Source organism: Pleurodeles waltl, chromosome 2_2 (assembly GCF_031143425.1).
Source record: "Pleurodeles waltl isolate 20211129_DDA chromosome 2_2, aPleWal1.hap1.20221129, whole genome shotgun sequence".
Lineage (NCBI taxonomy): Eukaryota > Metazoa > Chordata > Amphibia > Caudata > Salamandridae > Pleurodeles > Pleurodeles waltl.
Window position 1 is genome coordinate 113,451,434 of NC_090439.1, and position 20,153 is coordinate 113,471,586.

The 20,153-nt window shown below is 44.2% G+C and overlaps 1 protein-coding gene across 1 annotated transcript in view; it reads right to left on the reverse strand.

Annotated features, from left to right (window-relative positions):
- TNFRSF11A (TNF receptor superfamily member 11a) overlaps positions 1 to 20,153 on the reverse strand; it is a 204,193-nt gene that overhangs the window by 34,344 nt on the left and 149,696 nt on the right. The window contains exons 6-7 of the mRNA XM_069219491.1: positions 19,415 to 19,518; positions 2,467 to 2,577 (exon numbers count right to left, since the gene is read on the reverse strand). Of these exons, the coding sequence (XP_069075592.1) occupies positions 2,467 to 2,577; positions 19,415 to 19,518 (215 nt within the window). The remainder of the gene's footprint in view (positions 1 to 2,466; positions 2,578 to 19,414; positions 19,519 to 20,153) is intronic.

The following is a 20,153-nucleotide window of genomic DNA, read 5'->3' on the forward strand; positions in this document are numbered from 1 at the left end:
AATTGCACCAAATTTGGCAGAAAGGTAGCTCTTGGTACAGAAAGTGCTATTTTTGTGAAATTTTAATGAAAAACCATAGTTGTACATATATACAGATGCGAAGGCTTTGCAAATCCTCCCGATCTCGTGCTAAGATCAGATTGGCTGTCAACCCTTCAACAAGGAACACCCTGACCCCTTAGCTCTGGTGTTGGGATCGCAGAGGACCCTCCATCCAGAGAAAAAAAGCACAAAAAAATAATAATTGGCGAGAGCCACGGCAGATCCACTAAAAAAAAAAAAAGGAGCGGCCTTCGGGTTGGCCGGGTCACCCCTCCCACACACAGCCCTGGGGACAGCCATCTCCCTAGGGGTTCAAACAAATAAATCACGGGTCCCCCTGGTCCCCTGGTCCTCCTCAGGCCCAGGGACCACCACCTTCCTGTGGCTTCAATCTAATGTAACGCGAGGGTGCCCGGCCCAGGGACTGCCATCTCCCCTGGGCTTCAAATAAATCAAACGTGGGGGCCCACCTGGCAGAGCAGAGTGTTTGCTGTGACTTGGTGGTGCAGAGATGCAGGCAGGGAAACAGAGGAAACTATTGTTCTCACAGAGAAGGAGCTGCATGTATAGTAGCTATCTCTCTGTGACAGCAACGGTGGCTCCCAGAGAAGACCTGGAGCCAGCGGAGACCGCAGGGGCCTTCATGCTCCCCCAGCTGTCCCGTAAGGTGGCATGGCTGGGCCCTGAAGGATGGGGTCCCCAGGGCTGAGATTAGGCTGTGGAGGGGGGCTATGCAACCCCTCTCCCACCACAAAAAATAAAATGTTTAGGCCAGGCCCCAGGGGATGGGGGCCCGGGGCTGAGGTCGGCCCGGGGAGGGGGACCACATTGCCCCTGCCCCCAAAAAATGCAAAAATAAAATGTTTAGGCTGGGCCCTGGGGAATGGGGTCCTGGGGCCAAGATGGGCCCTAGGAGTGGGGCCATGTGGCCCTCTTCCTCAAAAAAATACATATATTAATGCCAGGTCCTGGGAGATGGGGTCCCCAGGGTGGATATTGGCCAGGAAGTGGGGGGCCACGTACCCCCCCAAAAAAGTTTAGAAGACCAGGCCCCGGGGGTAGGGTCTCCAGAGCCAAAATCAGTTGGGGGAGGGAGAGCCATGCGGACCTGTGGACCACTCCAGCTACCCATGGCCAAAAGCCTTCCACACCGTAGGGTGGGTGGTTAGGGGAGTTGGCTGCAGTGCCTGGCTTCTGGCCCTGTGGGAAGCCCTACCACACATCACCGTGTGCTGCGTAAGGTTGAGTGTTTATAGGGGGTTGGCCGCAGACCCTGCGGCGAACTTCAGCCAAGGACAACCAAAGGCTGTGTGCAGCCTTGGTTGAATTAAGGTATATTAAGGTAGACAATTACTTTGCGTTAAAAAAACATAGAAATTTGCAGGAAAAAAACCAAAGATTACAGGGACCTAATAGTTAGGAAATAGGATTAAAAAAAACATAGAAATTCACTTAAAAAACCAAAGGTTACAGGCTCGTTATAGTTAGGCTCACATTTTAAGGGTACAAACCCACAGAAATTCACCTGTTATAGTTAGAGTTATCTCAAGTAACTATAACTCATGCCCTAAGGTAACTAACACTCCCACCCTTGCCATGCACTGCTAATTATCCAACAAATTACAGCACTAATGACAATTTTAATAACATCATTGATAATATCAATTTAATATATGCATAAAAGTTTTGATGAAAAAACTGTGCAATGTTGGAGGCGCGATTTATAACACATGTAACACAGACAGATGCAACGCCACTGTTATGGGAATCCAGAGACATGGCAGTTAAAACAAGCAAAGCAACCTTGGCCATCAGTTTCACCAAGCAAGACTGATGAACTATGATTCACAAGAGGCCAAGGATTGAGTAGGTCATGCTAGCCTTATTTCCTCAAGAATGGCAAATAAATAGAATATTATGCTATATGGATTGTGCACTGTTGTTCTATAATGTGCATAGGTTATAAAAACAGGCGCTGAAACAGATCCTCAGCACAATCTGACTACATAGGCTATGGATGATTATCTTGATGATTAGGATACAGTGCATTTATAGATGTGCAGAATTTAGTATACTATTTTTTACCACTGTGAGTGTGAGAAGAGGCCATGACTTTGTCATGATGCTCCCCCAACATTGATAATAATTAGCATATTACACTCAGTGCATTGTGTTTTGAACCCCCCTTTTCTGGTTTTGCTTCAAAGATCATCCCAAAATGTTCCAGGATGAAGCTGAGGTAGATGAACTTTTTTGGGGAAAAGTTTTGTGAAGATTTGTCAAGTGGCACCAAAGTTATTAGCACTGGGTTCTATATATATATATATATATATATATATATATATATATACAGACACACACACACATACACACATAAAGACATTCTGTCATTAGTTTTAAAATGTCCGCACTTGAGCACTGTACCTGTCAGTGTTTTAACTCTCTTCCTGCAGCAGATGAGGACCACAGTGCTTGCTGATGCCACAGTGGCAAAAAGAAGCAAAACAACTAAAATGTGGATGAGCGTATATCCTTCTGTAAGAAAAAAGAGGACAAATATGTGAAATCCAGCAAACTGATCTGCATCCTGGTATTGTACGGCTCTTGGCTAATGTAGTTCGCCATTTTACTAAAGTCAATCATATTTATTTCAAGCATTATATAAGCAATTTTATTGGCATTTTCAGAGATTACATTCACCACAGCGAAATCATTACAGCCATAACAGTACACCGGCATTTTCCAGTAAAAGAAAACTTGTAATTGGATAGAAGGACAGGCTCACACCAACAACATACATGATGGACTATATCTCGGGTATACATATATTGGGCCGCTGATTACGCATAGGTACTCACTGTACTGTTATGTTCAATTGTTCTGTTGAAGGTTTCGAAATCCATATGGCCTGATTTAGAGTTTGGCAGATGGAGTACACTCTGTAACGGTAGAGGAGGGCATAACGTCCACTATGTTGATGGATTACTGTGCACAAAATTCAGAGATCAGCGCCAGCTCAGAGATGATCTCCGTACCTTGATAAAAACCACCGACATGGCAGTTCCTGTAAAGGTACAATAAGTTTGGTGAACAGCCACTGTCAGTTTTGACAGTCATTCATCAAACTTACCCAAAGTTTTGTTTTTTCAAAAACTGACTGTCAAACTGGGAGTTTGTTAAATAACTAATGACCCCATTACCCAGGGAAGATCTTTCCCTAGGTGTGTGGATTATTATTATTTTTTTTTCTGGCTGTCGCTGCCAGACCTCACCAAGAACCACAAATATCTCCTTAATGCACAATGTCATCTAAATCTAAAATTTTACTAACACAATCTCCACCATTCATACAATAGACAAACCTTCATCCGCTTCACACCATTCACCCTAAATATGGAGAGTGGTGTAATGCCCTTTATTGGATGGTACCTACTCCCTCGGACCTTGGGAGGAACCTTTCTATTGTAAGAGGCAACCAAGGCTCGTTAACGGAAAGCTAGCCATTTTCCTTACCCTCAATAGGGCGGGCTGACCATTGGTTTGGTATACAGAGTGCTCTGTAACATTTATGATGGGGCAACATGTCCGCCAAACTCTAACTCTACCTATTTGTGAAGTCATCCTCTGGTCTTATAAATGGACCTTATATCAGCATATACCAGTCTGAGCCACTAAACTATTCCACAATCACAGATGCCTCATTCTTTTTCACAGTGATGCACATTTAGGGCCTGATTCTAACTTTGGAGGACGGTGTTAAACCGTCCCAAAAGTGGCGGATATACCACCTACCGTATTACGAGTTCCATAGGATATAATGGACTCGTAATACGGTAGGTGGTATATCCGCCACTTTTGGGACGGTTTAACACCGTCCTCCAAAGTTAGAATCAGGCCCTTAATCACAAATACACACTTAAGTACAGTTGATTCCCTTTTACATTGCAAAATATGTTGTATTCCGTTTCTTTTAACATATTGTTTTGGGCAGTGAAGGGTTTTAGCATTACTCCTGGGGGAATTTACTTACATTTAAAACCGGATTGTGTAAACATTCAGACTGCATTCACTGCTGGCAGAGCTTAGGGTTGGCTGGTTAGGTATTGTAGCAGTAAGGGAGTACAATTAGTTATTTTCAACATGTGTTGATCTTGGCATTTAGAAGTATTTCTGCTAAATGCGGTAAGGGCAATGACTGTGTTACCAGCACACAGAGGCGTAACACAAAATAATGGGGCCTCCTCCATAATGCCAAGAGGTGCCCCTAAGTCTCCCATGTCTCCCAGATATTCACAGGCTCTAGGTTGAATATGAGGGTGGAAATTTAAAGTCTGCATGGTTCTCTGCTACGGTCCTGGCAGGACTGCTCCACCACTGCTAGATGGATATATTTGTATAACTCTTGATTTGTTGTTTGTGGAATACAGAGGTATATCTGTCTCATGGGCGTTATGCCAATTCTTGCCACACACAAGTTATCAGGAACACATAGGGCCTGATTCAGACCCTGGCGGTCACCGGCCACGGGAGCACCGCCGACAGACCGGCGGTGCTCCAAAGGGCATTCTGACCGCGGCGGTTCTGCCGCGGCCAGAAAGGGTAAACCGGCGGTCTCCCGCCGGTTTACCGCTGCCCTTGGAATCCCCCATGGCGGCGCAGCTTGCTGCGCCGCCATGGGGGATTCTGACACCCCCTACCGCCATCCTGTTCCTGGCGGTTCGCCCGCCAGGAACAGGATGGCGGTAGGGGGTGCCGCGGGGCCCCTGGGGGCCCCTGCCGTGCCCATGCCAATGGCATGGGCACGGCAGGGGCCCCCGTAAGAGGGCCCCACTGTGTATTTCAGTGTCTGCCTAGCAGACACTGAAATACGCGACGGGTGCAAACTGCACCCGTCGCACATGCCCACTCCACCGGCTCCATTCGGAGCCGGCTTCCTCGTGGGGAGGGGTTTCCCGCTGGGCTGGCGGGTGGCCTTCTGGCGGTCGCCCGCCAGCCCAGCGGGAAAGCCAGAATGGCCTCCGCGGTCTTTCGACCGCGGAGCGGCCATATGGCGGTTCCCTCCAGGCGGGCGGCAACCGCCGCCCGCCGGGGTCAAAATGACCCCCATAATTGTCATTCAGGTTTCACCAACTTGTGATGCTGCTGATGGTGTTCCCATTCATCAGTAAATGATAGTAATGCAGACATCGTTTAAGCCCCAAATTGGTTGGATTCATCTCCTTGGCAACCTCCGTATAAATATTTGTATTTGCATTTTATATAAACAACATACATTAAAGTGTAAGATAACAATTGCGTTTGTTGCGAGCAGCAATTTCACATACACAGATCTTGGAAGGCAGTGAATACAGTCTACGCCAATTGGCTTGGAGCGAGTTTAGTGTACCAGCCAGCTAGGGTATCATTTCCGCCGGTGGGGGAAGTAGGTTGGCATTCGAAATCAAAGTCTCAATGTGAGGCGTAAAGTGGCAGGACACAGGAGGCAGTATTAGCACCGTAAGGTGCTGAGGTGGGGTTGTGGGCCCTTTCGAAGAGTTGTAATTGTGAAAATGCTACTGAAGCGTGCCAATGAAAGGTAAGCTCTATGGAGGATATAAAACTGTATAAGTTTCAGCTGAGCATTATGGGAGACTTTCTGTAGTAATTCTAGCACCTAAATTCATTCCCTCTCATGAAGGGCCCTGCCAAATCCCCCCTCTCAGGTTTCCCGTGTGGTTTCTTATAACACCAAAGCGTTATTAAGCCAAGAAATAAGCATGCAACCCATTCCCAAGGTATGCTGAGAGTTCATCAATTAGTGCGTGGGTGGTTCCGGGTCCTCTATGGACCAGGTCCATCTGAGGATGTTCCTCATCAGTCCGTAAGTAAGGAATCAGCTGCATTAAGATCACAGTGTTCCACTAGTTCTGGGAAATGCGCAAGGTGCCCAATCAGGATTGAGACGTTGAATGCCTGATATATTGATATATTTCCCGTGAGGGTAGATGTCTCTTTCTAGTTGCAGTCGAAAAGGGGTCAACGACTTGCTGGCATGAGAAGGATGAAGGAGCAACTGTGCCCCATAGTGATGAATTTTTACTAATTATTTGCTTTGCTTTGGGTATGAATATATATGTTGATATAGGTATTTGTATCTTTGCATGTATATATTTGCTGTTTATAGTTTGAAGATTATTTGTACATGTTCTCACTTTATTGCTGCACATTTTAAAGGTGCACTTTCGGTTGTACTGACCTTCCTTCATGAGCCTTGCAAAGTGATTTATTAAATGTCTTCTTCAGACTAAGAAGCGCATTCCAGAGATTCTTTTTGACTTTTTTCAGTGAGTGTATTTTTGCTCAGTCAGCAGTAATGCAAAACACATTGGTGTAGTCGGCTGAGTGGAAGGTGTTATAAGTTGAAAGTGTACGTTTAAAAGTAAAAATATGTTTAGTAAGAAAACTAAAGCATCTGCTTCTAAAAACATGTGTGGACAGAGTGTTTTTCAAATTCCTGGATGGCACCTGACACCCTGTGATGTATTAGCTAATTAATTTTCACATTTGGCTGGTTTATCGGAGAGTTGGGATGAATGTTTGAATGGAGCAGAACCAGCAGATATTTTGTCTTGCTTAAGAAAAGTACTGGTTGAAGGGAATTATCTTTCAGTTCTTGGCAGACGGGGGTGGATACTTTTGGCTGCCTACAGAAAAATGCATGAAAAATGTAAACAGTTAGAAAAGAAGTTTGTTGACTCAAAAAATACTGCAACCATGTTATCTTGTCAGAATAAATTATTGCAAGATAAGGCAGACACGTAGCAAACCATCGCAGAACGTGCTGCAATCAAAGTAGCTGAAAACAAATATCGTAAAGGTAGAGGAAGGATAAATCAGAAAAAGGTTAATTTAGTCACTGCTATTGCTGGTTGGACTGGTGCCCAGATTTGTCTTGGGATACTAACATTTGGACCAGCAGTGATCTTTCAAACTCTAGTGATGAGGAGAGTAAAAAAGTTGGGGGACAGGGGGACCTAGAGGAGCAGAATGTGGTGCGTGCACAACCAATATTTAGACAAAAATTGCAGCACACACCACAAAATCCGGCGGGATTGACATGAATTTCTTAGAAGATTACACACAGCAAGAAGTCAATGATATCATAGATAGATTTAAGCAACAGGTGGGAGAGTCAGTGCTTACCTGGATGGTAGTCAGTACTTACCTGGATGGTGCGATTGTTTGATTGTGGCACTTTGGGTGTAATGCTTGATACAGGGGACTCTTCTAAATTCTGTACTCTAAGCACAGACCTCCTCGTACAGGAACAGTTTAGATGTTTTCAGGGTCCACACCAAATCACTCTGCTGCAGTTGGCATCTGAGGGGTGCAATTACAAGTACCCTACAGAATCAGATTGGCCGCCTAATGATTAGCCCTGGTATACCTTAAGAGATGCAATGCAGAGACTTAAAGAGGAAAGTACGAAAACTGCCATCTGTTAGATGGACGACTTGCTGTCTCAGTGCGCAACATAATTATTTGCCCTTGCTCCGCCAGCCTACAAACAAGTAATCATGACTCTCCAAATTAATCAGACAGGGCAGGCTTTAAAAGACGTGTTAGAGGCTGTCAGAGAGTTAGGGGATTTAGGACAATGGGATAAATTCAAGAGATCTTCAAGATCTGAGGGTCGCACAGATAACAGCACAGGGTCCAGGAGAGACATGTTTACAGCGTTACTAAAAGATGGTGTCAAGAAAAAGCAGATTGATGGGATAGATACCAAAAGCTTGTTTGTGGGAGATGTACCGTGAAAGGAGTTTGGATCATAAGGAAGGCAGCAGAGAGGTAAACAAGCAAGATAACAAACGTGAAAAGCAGAGCCAGTCACAGTTATCAGGGGAAGGAAAAGAAAGGGAGAGGAATGTTTCCTCACGAGAGAGGGAGGAAAACCTGGAGAGTGACTGCTTAACTTTTGACAACAGGGATGGGGCGAGCCTGCTCGCAAATATGAAAGCATATATCCAGACCTCACTTTGGCAAAATTGACAGGTTTAAATCAGACTAGGAAACTGGCCAAGCTCCGGTACAAAGTTGGGCTTGTCAAGATAACAGACCTCATGTTAATTTAGAAATACATTGGAAACACAAAAATGTGCAAAAAGTACGAGCCTTAGTTGACTCCGGGGTGGAGGCCTCTTTGATTTATGGAAACCCTAGGAACTTTAACAGACCGCACTACACCATCACAGGGTTGGGGGGAAGGCAGACCCCCGCTGTGCAAACCACCGTACAAATGAAAATAGGGAGAACACCAAAAAGAGAATATACTGTGCTGATAGTGTCTCTTTTAGAATACATATTGGGAACTGATATTTTGAAAGGAATTACTTTGTATCTAGATGATGGTTGCTATCAATCTGGAACAAAAAGATACATTTCAGGGGCAGCCATGAGAGTGGGTCGTTTAAAATTTCCCCCAGTAAAGGTGCCCCTGGCAACTAAATTAATTAATTTGAAACAGTACCGTATTCCAGGAGGGCAGGATGATATAAGTGAAACCATAAAAGACATGATTGAGGCTGGTGTGATAGCTCCAACTACTGGTGAATAGAACAATCCCCTCTGGCCGGTGAAATCACCAGACGGCAGTACAAAATGACAATTGATTATCACGAGCTGAATAAACATACACCCTCTTTGACAGCCACGGTCCCAGACACTATCACTTTGATTGAACAAATACAGAAACGTACAGGAACCTGGTATGCCACCATTGATATTGCCAATGCGTTCTTCCCTATACTTTTGGTGCCAGAATGTGATGAACAATTCTCATTTTCACATGGTGGAAGACAGTTTCGTATGTCATCTTTGCCAATGGGTTACATACATAGTCCCACTATCTGTCACCGGCTGGTGGCAGAGCATCTGGATGAAGTATCTGTCATTCCAGGAGTGCAATTGACCCATTACATTGATGATGTGATGATTCAGGGCGAGACAGAAGAACTGGTGCAGATTCAGTTGGAGAGAGTGGTGGAACTCTTGCAGAGTAAGGGGTGGATGATTCACACAGATAAAACACAAGGACCATCTCAAAATGTGAAGTTTCTAGGCATTCAGTGGAATCAGGGGCACAGAGAGGAATTACCACAAGCGAAGCAAACGATTCTCGAGTTTGCCACACCCCGCACTAAGCAGGAGACACAGAGATTTATTGGGTTGTTTGGTTTTTGGAGACAGCACATCCCTCATTTGAGTCAGATCTGGGCCCCGCTGTACAAAGTGACAAGGAAGAAACCTGAATTTGAATGGGGTGAAGAGCAGCAATGTGCTTTTGATTTGGCAAAAGAAGTAATTCAACAGGCTTTAGGCTTGTGGCTAGTGCAGGAGGGAGACATTGAGTTACATGTCACTGTTCAGGGACAATATGCAAATTGGAGTATGAGGCAAAAACAAGGCAGGATGAGGGTGTCTCTGGGGTTCTGGACTGGAAAACTACTTGACTCTGGGGAACGCTATACTCCTTTGAAAAACAGCTTTTGGCCTGTTATTTGGCTCTAGTGGATACTGAGCAAATAACACTAGGTCACAATGTATTTCTGAGACCTGAAATACCAATCATGCAGTGGGTGTTGAGTTCACCTAAATCCCACTGTATAGGACATGCACAAGAAGCTAGTATCATACACTGGAAATGGTACATACAAGACAGGGCTCGGGTAGGACCGGCAGGCTCTGCAGCCCTACATGAACAGGTGTCACAAGCCCCTGTACAGGATGAGTAGAGGGTGCAGGAGGTACAACAGGTAAAAGAGTCACCAGTGAAATGCGGTGCGCCATTTGAAAACTTGTCTCCTAAGGATAGGAAGCATGTATGGTTTACTGATGGTTCATCCAAATACGTGGGTACCACAAGACATTGGAAAGTGGTGTCATATAATACAGTTACCAAAAAGTTGTTGACCACCACAGGAGAGGGGAAAAGTAGCCAATATGCAGAGTTGTACGCTGGGTATCAGACTCTAAAGCAAGAGCTGCCTGGAACTTGTCATATTTACACATATTTGGTCCACTGCCAATGGGTTAGCAACTTGGCTTCCCACATGGCATGCACATAACTGGTTTATCCATTCAAAGGAGGTGTGGGGCAAAGAGTTGTGGCAAGAAATTTGGGAAATGCTAGAACAAAGCACAGTTACTGTCTATCACGTGGATGCTCATTGTCCCATTGACTCATTAGAACGCTGGTTCAATTCCCTTGCAGATGACAACGTCAAACTCTGAGAGACAGAAGTGGCAACACAGAATTCTGACTTGATGGCTAAATGGGTGCACCAAAAATGTGGACACCTGGGAGAAAAAGCCACTTACAGGTGGGAAGAGATTAGAGGGATGAACATTCCCCTAGATTTGCTAAAAACTCGGATTTAGCAATGTCCTATTTGTCAGCACACACAACAGAGTTCTGTCCCGTAATCAGTCAAAGGTCAACTGGGGAGAGGAAGGTTACCAGGACAGATATGGCAAATTGATTACATTGGACCACTACCGACTAGTCGCGGGTGTCAATAATAACTTTATTGGACACTTACTCTGGGTACCTGATTGCTGTCCCTTATAAACGTGCCACTCAGCAAAACACCATCAGAACTTTGGACTTGTTAATGTTATACTATGGAGTACCACTCCAGGTCCAGAGTGACAATGGGTCACACTTCAAAGGCAAATTGGTGCAGGACTACTGTTCTCTGCACAATATTGAGTGGATTTATCAGATCCCTTATTATCCACAAGCCTCAGGACTGATTAAGGGAATGAATAGCTTACTGAAAGCTCTGTTGCAAAAATTATCTGAAGGGACTCTAAAAAACTGGAGAGAGCATTTAAATGAAGCCCTCCATATTTTGAATAACAGACCGTTAACAAATGCTGAAATACCCCAGATGTGAATGTTAACTCCATCTTTGCAAATACAACCACATGTAGCCACCAATAACATCACTTACTGGGAAATAAAACCTGGAGCTTTAGCTCCTTACAGAGCCACACCCGAATCTGCAGGTCTTGCCGTACATGCTTTACAAGCTTACAGACTGAAACCACGAGACATGGCACTGCGTGAGACAGTGTTGGAGTACAGATTCCCCTGGAGCATTTTGGATTGATTGCTCCCAGATCTGGGTTGTCCCTCAAATGTATTCAGATTTTAGGGGGAGTGATTGATGCAGATTACCAAGGAGAAATCTAAATTATTCTGTTGAATAGTGGAGAAGCTGATTTTTTCATACAGATCGGTGACAGAATTGCCCAGCTTGCCACAATTCCAGTGTATGGAGGATTGGTGGGAAAGGAGACCGACCCAGCCCTTCTTACTGTATGTGGGGAGGGAGGTTTTGGTTCAACTGACAAAAACCCTGGTGCTAAAGTGTGGGTGGAATCCCCAAATGGCCCTCCAGAACCTGTAGAAATGATAGCAAAGGGCCCCAATAATGGCCTGCTGATCATGAAACCAGGAAAGGAAAAATGGGAACATATACCAGCTGATAAATGTTATTTGCGAGAATGATCATACTTGTTTCTTTTACTGATCATACTACAGCTTGCCTTTGCCTTGAGTGTGCCGTATGGTCTCCTTTTGGGTGTGTGTGTGTGGGGTCGGGAAAGACCTAACACCCCCAACTTCCACTTAAACCTGACTGATCGAACACATCGCGCAACACCTTTACTGCATCTGAATGACAATATTTGGATTCATTTGGTTCAGACCATGCTCAACAGATCTGACTTCTGCATGGGTGCTATGAGAAGCACTGTGGATGTTTTGTCAACGTGTTTAATCGCCATACCAACACCAAGAAGCATTTTGTTCGAAATTTTTAATGCCACTAACCAGGATAAAGATGTGCAAGAACATGATGTGGAAACCCACTTCAGTCCCTATGAGTATTGCAGGGACTGTCAGGAAACAACCGATGAGAAGTGGGACAATCTCACTCAGATAATTACATACAACAGTACTACCAGTGACGTGTGTTACTACATGTCCTGCAATTCTTGTGATGTTGGAAAATGCATTCAATTGTGTTTAGAAAAGAAAACATCAACTTCTCAAAACATACCGTGGAGACACAGAGTTTTGTGCTTTTACCAAACGAACAACGGTGTAAAAACATGTCAAATCACAAGGCTTGTCATCATCTAGTGACTGCTGCCAGTCACATTAAACATGTTAAGTTGCCAGTTGGCTGGCTGTTCTTGTGTGGAAACCTTACTTTTACTTTCATTCCTGCTAAAATAACAGCTGGACCGTGTACTTTTACACACCTGGGATGTTTCCATCTAACTCTATACTTATTCGCTATCCTAGAGACACTATGCAATTAAGTGACGATTGTGATTCAGATATTCAATTATTATCCCAATCAGAGTATCTAAGCTTAAGTCTTTCTATTGTAGGCGTGCCTGGTTTAGCTGTATATAATACCAGAATGATCAATAAGTTAGCATGTCTAATGGTTAAAAACATTAACCATACTTCTATTGCTTTATCTGAATTTGTATTAGATGTGCGTGGTACTAGAAAAGCTGCATTACAAAACAGGGCTGTCATAGACTACCTGTTGCTAAACACAATCATGGTTCTACTGAATTTGAAGGCATGTGTTGTTTTAACCTTTTGGACCACTCTACATCTATCCAGGATCACATTGACACACTACATACATAAGTGAAAGGGGTAAAATAGGAAGAGGATCAGGGATGGTGGTAATGGTTGTTTCAGTGGTTACCTGATTTTGGACAATTACGTAAAGCTTTGGGTGGAATTCTTGTGGTATTAGCTCTTATTATATCATTTTGTTGCTGAATACAATGTATTCCTAATTTGCTTGCAACGATTATACCGAAAAAAGTTGATTTTAAACCTATAGGGTATACGAGCCATTGGTCAAAGGACGGAGTGTAGTGATATTTGTGTTTTGACCACTGACTCTATGTCACGCCACTTTGCACTTGGCTTAGCTGTCGACCGTCACATTAGCGGTCACAAGTTATAGACTCCATTTTGTATTCAGTTTAGCCTTAGCTTCACCGCTACGTTAAATATGCAAGTATTTGTCTGTAAAAACATGTTATGCAACGTGTTTTCTATTCTGCCTGTTCCTTCTCACCAAAAGGCTAGGAAATAACGTGGAGGAGTCAGTCAGTCAGCAAGATAAGTGCCATATAAATTCTTTGAGAAGATTGTCCAAAGCTCGGAAAAATGTCCAGGGAAGGAACACCGGGAGATTGGTGAAGTGGTTAAGTTAAGAGGTGAGGCAGCATTAGCATCGTGGTCTCCGCTAGGTGCCCCATTACATACAGAGGGAGCATTTGTCATAATGGACCCTATGCAAGGAGACACCCATCCCAGTGGCTTTGGCTGTAAAATAATATATCATCAGCATACAGTGAAACTGTGTGGAGTCTGACCAGTGGGGGATCTCCCAGTCTCCTCTATCCTGCCACATCCAGATTAGTTGAGGTTCCATGGCATGTGCAAATAGGAGGGAAGAGAATATGCAATCTTGTCTGGTGCCTCTATGTACTAGAATGAGTGCTGTATGTGCCCCTGGAAATACACCCGGATCACTTTGGCCCTCATTATGACCCTGGCGGACAGCAGTATTTTGGAGAAAAGTACTGCCAACAGGCTGGCGGTACACTTCCCCAAAATATGACATTGGTGATTTGGCTCAAGTCAAACTACCAATGTACCACTCCGTCCGCCAGGGCGGTAACAGCCGCCAAGTTGGAGACTTCAGTCTCCAGCCAGGCGGCCATCACTGTCCCACCCACGGGAGTATGACCCTGCCTTCCTTACTGCCACAAAAACCATTGCTTCCCTGTCACTGATAGGGGTCTCCCCCGCCCCCATCTCCCTCCCCAGATCTCTCCCACTCCAGACCCCCCCACGACATACACGCACATTCACGCACCAACATACACAAGCATACACACACTCATACCCACATTCACCCACGCATACATACATACATACATTCACACACACATCCACACCCACTGACATACATACAAGCACGCATGCATTCACACAACATACACGCACACTCACACCCATTCATGCACACACGCATTCCACACGCCACACACCCGCATGCACGTACACCGAAACATACACACACACCCCCACACACAGCACCCCCCTCCCCTGTCGGAGCACCCGACTTACCTGCTTGCAGGGGTCCTCCGGCAGGAGACAGGATGGGGCGCTGCTGCCAGCAGCAGAGTCCACCAGCAGAACACTGCCAGGCCGTATCATGGGTCATGATACGGTCTGCAGAGGTCTACTGGCGTGGCACTGCTGCTGGCAGCAGCGCCACCTTACTGCCGTCCGCCCCCATGGGCGCAGCCGGAACTCCGCCAGCTTTCTGATGGAATTTCAGCTACGGTCATAATATGGCGGGCGGTAGGTAGCCGCGGCGACGGTCTTTTGGTGGCCGTCGCCGCAGCGGTAGGCGTTTTTTACCACCAATGTCATAATGAGGGCCTTAGTGTACATATGGGAGTCGAACCAACCATATCGTGGAGGCTCTAAATCCAAAACTATTCAAAGCCCAGAAAAGATAGTCCCAGAGTAGTGTGTCAAATGCTTTGCCAGATGAAGTGCATTGCCTTAATAATTCTATACAGATGTTGGATATTCAGGGAAGTGTTTCTCCAGGGGACAAATCCATTCTGATCAGCATGGAATAGCTGTAGGATCACTCATTGGAATCTATAAAAAAGAGGCAGGGTCAGTAGGTGCCCGGTCTGGCTTTAAGATCACAGTCAAGATAGCCTCCCAGGGAGAACCAGGGAGGCAAGTGGCCTTCAGAGATTCATTATCTATCACACCCAGCTGAGGTGCCAGGGTAGCAGCAAAGATTTTATAGAACTCGTCCTGGAGACTGTCTGAGCCCAGTGCATTGCTGCTGATGGGTGCATCAATCTTATCACAGTCAGTCAGCGGCGCCGAGTAAATGCATTCCATCAACAAAGGTGGCTATCATAGGCAGGGCAACATCAAGTGGTGAGTTATAGATGTTTCAGTAGTAATGATGAAACATATGGAGAGTAACTTGCTGGGAGTATGTGAGTGCCCATTCTGCACCTTGAAGTGCCATCGCTTGTGTCTATTGCGATTCCGATCTAAGTAGCCACACCAATAGGTAGCCTGATTTGTCCCCTTCCGAGTGTGCGAGGTAGGCAGAGTATTCAAATATAAGTGCCAAATGACTGCCCAGATGAAGCATCCATATGCAGATGTATTGACAAACAAAGATTCCAAAACCTTCTTTGGTTCTTTGTGCCATTATTGAAGGTGACATTTTTATTTTCCTATGCACTTTTTTTTTTTAACTAGAGGTTTATTTTGAATTAAAGGCTATAGTGGCGTACGCTGGTAACTGATGTAGACTTTTATAGATGTGATATGCAACCTTTACAAAGGTGCCACCAAAGCCACCACAACTGTATTTTGAGTTGGAGTTCTTTTTACATCAAACTTACTTAAAAAAATAAAAGCCCATCAGACTGCTGATGAAAAAATTTCAATTTATGCACATCTGCAGCATCTGATTTGAGACAGAGAGTGTGTAGATCCAAGTTCCTACCAGACAAGTAAATGACAGGATGATTCCATACACTTCATCTAGAGAGTTCCAGGAAAAAATGCTATTTATTCTTCCTCTGCCACTGAAATATCTTCTATGGGCTGTACAGTGGTTAACATTCTCTGAAATCCAGCACAGTCCACAAAGTTATTTCTAACTGATTTAAAGTATGTGCATTCAACAGATGCCTTAACGGCACACACTGATAAGATTCTCTAGTCAAAGTATGTGTTGCGAGGTGCCATGATAAGACAATATGACAGGATGTAGGTGAAATGGCCAGCTTCTCTTGTCAAAGGAAGTGTATAGTCAGGATAAAACGATATGACAAGATGCACATAATACTAATCTGCAATGCTCCACTTCTCTATTCAAAGGGTGTTTCATGATAAGACAATGTGAGAGGGTGGCCTTAATTCTAATGTGCTGCTCTCTTATATATACGATGCTCTAATTTTATCTCAATGGATATATCAAACAGAGAAAGCCTATTTAGAGTGTTATGGTAATGAATATTTGAGGGAAAATGTGCAGAAAACAGATTTGTGTGTATTTTTGTCCTGAAACCGGAATTGCAGATAAGTGTTAATACCACCCTTCTTCTACCATCAGGACTTAGGGGGTCATTCTGACCCCGGGGGGCAGCGGTTGCCGCCCGCCTGGAGGGAACCGCCATTTGGCCGCCCGCGGTCAGAAGACCGCTGGGGCTATTCCAACTTTCCCGCTGGGCCGGCGGGCGCTACCTAAGGTAGCGCCAGCCGGCCCAGCGGGAAAGGGGCCTGCAACACTGAAGCCGGCTCCGAATGGAGCCGGCGGTGTTGCAGGTGTGCGACGGGTGCAGTTGCACCCGTCGCGCTTTTCACTGTCTGCTAGGCAGACAGTGAAAAGCATGCTGGGGCCCTGTTAGGGGGCCCCTGCACTGCCCATGCCATTGGCATGGGCAGTGCAGGGGCCCCCAGGGGCCCCAGGACACCCGTTCCCGCCATCCTGTTCCTGGTGGTAAAAACCGCCAGAAACAGGGTGGCGGGAAAGGGGTCAGAATCCCCATGGCGGCGCTGCTTGCAGCGCCGCCATGGCGGATTTGGGCAACCGGGGGAAATCCGGCGGGAAACCGCTGGACCCAGTTTTCTGACCGCGGCTTTACTGCCGCGGTCAGAATGGCCCAGGAAGCACCGCCAGCCTGTTGGCGGTGCTTCCGTCACCCGCGGCCCTGGCGGTCTATGACCGCCAGGGTCGGAATGAGGGCCTTAGTTTATAAAGCAATAAATGCAGGGGCACAAATTATATTTTAGGAGCCCATTGTCAGTGCTGCTGAATGCAGTGATTACAAATACAAGACTGACTACTCTTCATTCCATCTTATGCAATCCTTCCTCCCTTCCCGTTTTAAGTTTCATGTATTTCTCTCATGCCTACTAGAAAAGGAAGGTAGGCAAGACATACAGCTACATACCATATTTTTATGACTATTGGTGGAGCATTTTCATCCTTCACATGAATCAATGCTCATTGAGATGGATGGATCTTTGGACCCAATAAGTGGTGTGGTAGAACTGCAAACACAATTTCAATACAAATCCATTTAATTTAAACAACAATGACCAATATAGCCACAGAATTAAAACTCCACTGAGAAATAAAGTTATGGGATTCATTACAAACACTAGCTCTAAGTCATGTAGTCTATTCTCAATACCAAATTATAAAGATACATAATCATCAAGGGTTGCCTAAGGCAACAAAATAGGATCAGGCAAACTAACTTTAACAAAATAAAAATTCAAGAAAAAACATACATATTATTAAAATAATTATCTGAAATATAGAAATCATGTGCTTCTCAAAGCTAGCAATCATCAATCAATTCAATTTAACAGATTCATAATTTAGGCTGGGCAATGAAAAACCCTACAGCTAGTTAAATCAAGGGAATACATTTGTGGGACGAAACACATGTGGGCAAAAGACAAACCACAAAAAGGGCAAAAATAATTTAGAAAAAGATAACCTCAGACTGCTAACTAAGATGGGCAAAAGTCTAATAAAACGGAAAGTGTCTGCATATTAGAAGCTCGATCAAGAGTCTTCTGAAGGGGATTAAAAAGATTTCTAAACCTCAAAGGGACATCTCAAGGGGAAAAGCAGAGAGGAAGATACCTCTCCAAGTGACTCAGCATTCAGGGGCTCTTCATCAGCACAAGCATCTGGGATCAGCAAGGTGTCTGTAAGCATCAGGGCAGCATTTGGAAAATCTGAGCAAAGTCCAGCTGGGCACGGTCATATCAAAAGTCACAAAGCTTTCTGATTCGCTAAAGGTATCAGTCCATGTCACATTAAAGGGGCATCAACCAATAATGATCGATCACACAACTCCAAGTTGAAACATATGCATTCTTTCCCAAGCTTTCCATAAGAACATTTTCCATCCATGTGACTCCACACAAGTTTGAAACAATTGTATACAATATCAGTCCATGCTCCACAATATTCCACTCCTAAGGGTGATATGATACATCCTCTCTATGCTCAAACAATTGGGTCTTTTACCAAAATCTAGTCTTCTCTAGGGAACATAACCTAAAACAAAGTTCACGTTAGGAAATGAATGAGCATTCTAACATGGCCACAAAATGCAAACTGTGCAGGCCTCACTTATGATAAAGTAAGAAATCATGACATTACATTAAATTAATACATTGTAATAAAACACGTAATACACAAACGTATGAATTCAACAATAATAAAAATTAATATAAATAACACATTTCATTTTCAAAGAAAGAGCTTTGTTAACTCATTTCATTGAGTATAACAGAGGAGTGCATTTATCTCATTTTTGTACGCATTTTAATTTCATTAACCATTAAAAATTAGATATTCTTTCAATATGCACTGCTAGTCTAGAGTCTAAATCACATTACAATTTAATCTTTCTAACATGTGATTTAATTCAAATAACACCTAAGTCAAACTCTGAAATATAAACAAATGCACATTTAAATTGCATGCCGGTGCTGCTTCTACGTTTTACTATTAATACTGTGATTAACATAAGTCATAAACTGTCACATTTTGATGACCTTTGCGACATGAGGTGCTGTACTAAAATTTAGACTACACCACTAACCATATTTCTATGCTTCTTCTGACAGCCAAGGGAGGCACAAAAGTACTTTAAAATATGTTATTTTTATACATAACCAAACTTCTATCAATCCTGTTGAAAAGGCAGCAAAGCATTGCAACACACTTATGCCTAATGAAAGTAGCCGTATCTTTATGCTTACTCCACAAAGTGAAGGGGTGAATCAGAATGACCCCAAATACTGAATGACTAGGTAATGTACTATTCTAATTCCAGTCTTAGGGTGTTTAAAGAAAGAGTATTTAAGACATCAGAAAATACACTTCCACAAATAATCCTAAATTAAAGGTAGAATTACAAACTTGATGTCAAATTGGGGGATTATTCTATAACTTCCCATCTCATTAGAAAGAAAGGACAGATATGAGTCATGAACAGGCTGAAACTTCAACATAAGGGCAACACTGACTTCCTTAAGTGAGGGGGAAGCACCCCTTGCCCAAAAAGCGTAACTGCAGCCACATTTACGATGGAGTTTAAACATCTTTTTATTACTCTCTTACTTTATATGGTTGTTACTGGGCAATTAAGGATGTCAGAATTATTTTGAGTTGGGGTTCTTCTTTAATTGACAGGTGACACGTACCTGTTAATGTCGCTGCAGTGTCCGCTGTTGAGTTTGCTTTTTCACAGACTGCATCAGAAAAACTGGTCCCAGAAGCCCTCTGTGCCTTTCCTAGCTCAGTGCAGCTTTCAAAACAAAGGAACATGGTGTTAAATAAGTTTATGTTACATAAAAACATGGCTTCAGTCAGGTAATAACCTTTTCTTTATTGGTTATTTGTACACATCCCAAAGGAGTATAGCAGCATTTACCCAGTGCATAAAATAAGCAAGTAATACCAGGCCAATAGACTGGCACTGCCTTTTTGTCAGTTCACACTGCCAGGGGCACTATTCTATGAAACTGTTCTGTGGCCTTATCAGCAAAGAGTGTGGGGCATGGAGGTTCCATTCAGCATGGTGGTCATGTGGGGAGAGTGCTGGGTATCATTAGCATGAAGCCCAGTTACATGGCACAAGGTGCACTGCAAGACCCAGAGGCAAAGAGCATGGCTCTATCCTCTATTGAAGGCAGGATCTTTACCTGAATGCCCAGACTGGACACCCTGGGAGTAGGGTATATGTAACAGTAGGGGTAGACCATGCAGGGAGGATCCATTGGGTCGCATGACTGGATGTTGACCTATGGCACTGGACAGAGAGGGAAGAGTGATATTAGCTACACCAAATGGGTGGCAGCTGCAGAACAGAATGGGCTGTACTTAGCAAAAAGCACGGGCCTCCAAGACATGACCCAAGATGGAGGCCACCAATCTGTGAGC